The 4,099-nt window shown below is 59.2% G+C and overlaps 1 protein-coding gene across 1 annotated transcript in view; it reads right to left on the reverse strand.

Moving 5' to 3' along the window:
* Positions 1-4,099, reverse strand: part of SKIV2L (Ski2 like RNA helicase) — an 18,444-nt gene that overhangs the window by 6,721 nt on the left and 7,624 nt on the right. Inside the window, 6 exon segments of the mRNA XM_025192865.1 lie at positions 188-345; positions 1,546-1,664; positions 2,066-2,177; positions 2,228-2,338; positions 2,948-3,160; positions 3,958-4,057. Coding sequence (XP_025048650.1) covers positions 188-345; positions 1,546-1,664; positions 2,066-2,177; positions 2,228-2,338; positions 2,948-3,160; positions 3,958-4,057 — 813 coding nt within the window.

Below are 4,099 nucleotides of genomic sequence, written 5' to 3' on the forward strand. Positions count from 1 at the left end.
CCCTCTAGGATCCCCCCCCAGGACCTCCTGGCCTCTCCCAGACCCTTCTAATTCACCCCAGACCCCCTCCAAGACCCCCTAGGCCCCCTGCCACCCAGAAACATTCCAGCCCTCCTTCAAAATCCCCTAAATTCCTTCCAGCTCTCCCAGGCCCCCTCCAAGACCCCCTGCAGGACCCTTCCCACACCTACAGCTGATGGGCACTACCTGGGCATGGCGGCGGGTGTGAAACTCAGAGAAGCTGCGGCGCATAACATCCTCAACCCGCAGCCCCCGGGCCCGCAGGAGATTTAGGATCATGCCATAGGTCAGGCGGAAGCGTGACTCCAGCGCCAGCGCACGGCCCTGTGGGGCGGGTAGAAGGGAAGGAGCCCAGTCAGGAGGCAAGGCATCTCTAGATCTAGTTGGGGGAGAGGGGCATGGGAGAGTAGGGCAGCCTCAGACCTGAGTCTGGCCAACCCTTCAACCAAAGGTGGGGAACAGGGCACTTCTAGACCATGGAGGGTAGGCCTACGATTCAGAGAGACCTCAACACACTGGGGAACTGGGCCAAAAAAAAAAAATCTCATGAGGTTCAACAAGGACAAATGCAAAGTCCCTTAGGAGGGAACAGTCCCATGGACCGATACATGCTGGGACTGACTGGCTGGGCAGCAGTTCTGCGGAAAAGGACCTGGGGGTGACAGAAGACAATAAGGTGAATATGAACCAACAGTGTGCCCTTGTTGCGAAGAAGGCTAACAGCATCCTGGGCTGCATTGGTATGAACATTGCCAGTAGGTCAAGAGAAGTGCTACTTCCCCTCTATTCAACATTTGGAAGGCCACATCTGGAGTCTTTTGTTCAGTGTTGGGCCCCCCACTACAGAAATGATGTGGACAAATTGGGGAGAGTCCAGTGGAGGGTAACAAAAATGGTTCAGAGACTGGGGAACATGATTTCTGAAGAAAGACTGAGAAAATTGGGCTTATTTAGTCTGGAGAAGAAGAGACTGAGCGGGGGTTTAATAGCAGCCTTCAACTCCCTGCAGGGTGGTCCAAAAGAGGGTGAAGATGGACTGTTCTCAGTGGGGGCAGATGACAGAACAAGGAGCAATGGGCTCCAGTTGCAGCAAGGGGAGTTGAGGTTGGATATTAAGAAAAATTCTTTCACTAGGATGGTGAAGCACTGGAACAAGTTACCCGAAGTAGTGGTGGAATCTCCATCCTTGGAGGTTTTAAGACCAGGATAGACAAAACTTTGGCTGGGATGATCTAGGTGGGGCTGGTCCTGCTTTGAGCAGGGGGCTGGACTAGCTGTGATTTCCTGAGGCCCCTTCCCTCATTGTCTGTGTTTAGGTGCATCCAGCCCTGGACGGAAGCATAGGGCTGGACAAGGCAAACCTAGACCCAGTTGGGGGGGCAGGCAGTCCTGGAGGAGGAAGTCACAGGGAGCCCCCAAACTTGGTGGGATTTGGGAGGCAGCTGGCCCTGGGACAGGACGACACGACAGTACAGGGCATGGCAGGGTAGAAAAGCTGAGCCATTCTCCAGCTGGAGCTCTCACCAGCATCATCTTGTGGAGGTCAGCCATCTCAGGCACCTGGCCCTTGCACAGGATGATGACCATGCCTGTGGTGTCCAGCCCCCGGCGCCCAGCCCGTCCAGCCATCTGGATGTACTCACCTGCAAGGCATTGTGGGAGAAAGAGGGAGCATGTGGGGTGTGAGAGCAGCTCCTGGTGCCACCTGACCCTGGGGGACTGCTCTGGCCCTGCCTGTGATGGGGGGGATGGAACCCAGGCGTCCGGGCTCCCAACCCCCCGTCAGGCTGCACCCCCCTGGCACAGAGCAAGAAGCAAACCCAGATGTCCCAGCCCAGCCCAGCCACCCCTGCGTCACTGACCTGTCTCAGTGCTAGGAGAGAACCCAGGTGTCTGGGCTCTCAGATTTCCACCTGCTGCAACACTCCCAGTGCCCAAAACCCTTCACCAACCCAGGGGCTCCCATCTCCCCCCAGACTCTACCCTCCCAGGCCCCACTGCCCCGGCCCAGAGCCGGGAGAGAGCCCAGGCATCCGGTGCTCACCAGGCAGCAGGTCACGGAAGCAGGACCCGTCGTGCTTGCGGATGGAGTCGAATACAACCGTGCGGGCCGGCATGTTCACGCCCATGGCGAAGGTCTCAGTGGCAAACAGCACCTGGGAGGGGGTGGGGAAAGGGTTACCCTGCTCAAGCCCCACCCCCTCACCTTGACCAGCCCCCGGCTGAAGAGCATCTCCACAACCTCCTTGAGGATGGGCAGGATGCCGCTGTGGTGCACCCCGATGCCTCGCTTCAGCAGCTCTTCCATGTGCAGCACCTGGGAGGGGGAGGGGGAGGGACCCCAGGTAAGTGCAGGGCTCCCAGGGGACCATAAGTGATGTTGCACTGGGGAGGGAGGGGACCATAAAGACGGTTGCACTGGGAGAACCGTAAGCACAGAGGTCCACCATTAGAGAGACTGCTCCAGCCAAAGAACCCCCCACCGCTTCCTGTCTCATCCAACAAGACTTCCTGCTGCACGCCCTCTGACCTGCAACTGGTCCCCTAAGCTCTACACTCACGCCAACCCCTACAGGGCCAGTATCTCCCCCTACCCCTCTGAATGGCCTTTGACCTGGAAGTGCTCACTTAAGCAGAGAAAACCAGTTTGGTTTGGGGGGAGGGGGGCACCCCTTTGTGGGTGGCCTCACTTCCTGTTCCATCCTGTGGGCATCCCTACAACTCACATGCCCTCCACCCATGGTGGGCACCCCCCACTTCCTGGCTCATCCCATTGGGCTCCTAAAAACACCTTCCCGTGCCCGCAGACCGCTTAATGAGTGGTCCTCACTTCCTGGCACATCCTGGGGGAACTCCCATGGCCGTCTCCCCCATCCACTGTCCCTCCACCCATGTCCTGAACCACTGGGGGTGGCAGGGTATGGACCTGGGGGAGCTGGCGGTCAGTGCCCTTGAGGCGGGCGATGCACTTGTGGAAGAAGACGTGGATTTCGCTCTTCTCGGCGCCCGTGGTGAGGTCAGCCGTGGTCAGCATGGAGGCGTGCTCGTCGCACCGGTTCCGCGAGAACGTGAAGGCCACCACGGGCAGCTGGTCCCGGCGCCGCAGCAGGCCCAGCAGTGACAGCCACACGTTCTTGTCCTGGGCGGGGGGACGACAATATGACTGTCAAAACTGGGGGGAACCAAGATGGTGGCAGACCCAAGATGGCACCAACAGGGAAGACTTCATGGGACCAACATGGCTGCCAAGGGGATCAACAGATCCAGTACGGCCACCAAGACGGGTAGGGGGTTGGCAGGACCAAGGCTGCCAAGGAGGAGCTGACTGACCCAAAATGGCCACCAAGATGACCTCCAAGGGGGAGGAATAACAGACCTCAGATGATGACCAAAATGGTGGCCAAGGGGTGGGGGGCAAAGAGGGCAGCCCAGAAGGGATGGGATGACAGGATCAAGATGGTGGCCAAAGGGAGGGAGGTTGGCAGGACCAGGATGGTCGCCAAGGAGGAGATGACGAACGCAAGATGGAGGCCAACGGGGTCAGGGGGTGAGGGGACCAAGATGGTCACTGAAAGGTGGCAGGTCACACAACTAAGACAGAAGCCGAAGGCGGGGAGGGGGATGATGGGACCAAGGTGGCGGCCAGCAAGTCACGCCACCTACCTGACGGGATTATGACAACTCCCAACCCCTATGCGGGTCCCCGTGACAACCCATAAGTAGGGCTAGGAAAGGCCCCACCCTCACAAGTCATCCCCGAAACAGTCCTGTGGACCCTTTTCTGGTTGCCATAACAACCCCCCAGCACCATACCAACCCCTGCAGGTTACCACAACTGCTCCCCTCCCCCAGGGTCACATGACCTCTCCAGATAAATGTCCCTAATTGCCACTGTCCACCCCCAGTGGCCCCCCTACCCGCCTCCCTGCCACTGACCTGCCCGGGCCCAGTGGTCTGGTGCGTGGGCTGCCGGGCGCCAAAGGTCTGGGCATGCTTGCTGGTGCGCTCCTTCTTGGCCTCCAACGCTGCATAGTACCTGGGAGAGCAGGGGTTAATGGGCGCCCAGCTCTGTTGGGGG

Source organism: Alligator sinensis, unplaced genomic scaffold (genome assembly GCF_000455745.1).
Source record: "Alligator sinensis unplaced genomic scaffold, ASM45574v1 scaffold184_1, whole genome shotgun sequence".
NCBI lineage: Eukaryota > Metazoa > Chordata > Crocodylia > Alligatoridae > Alligator > Alligator sinensis.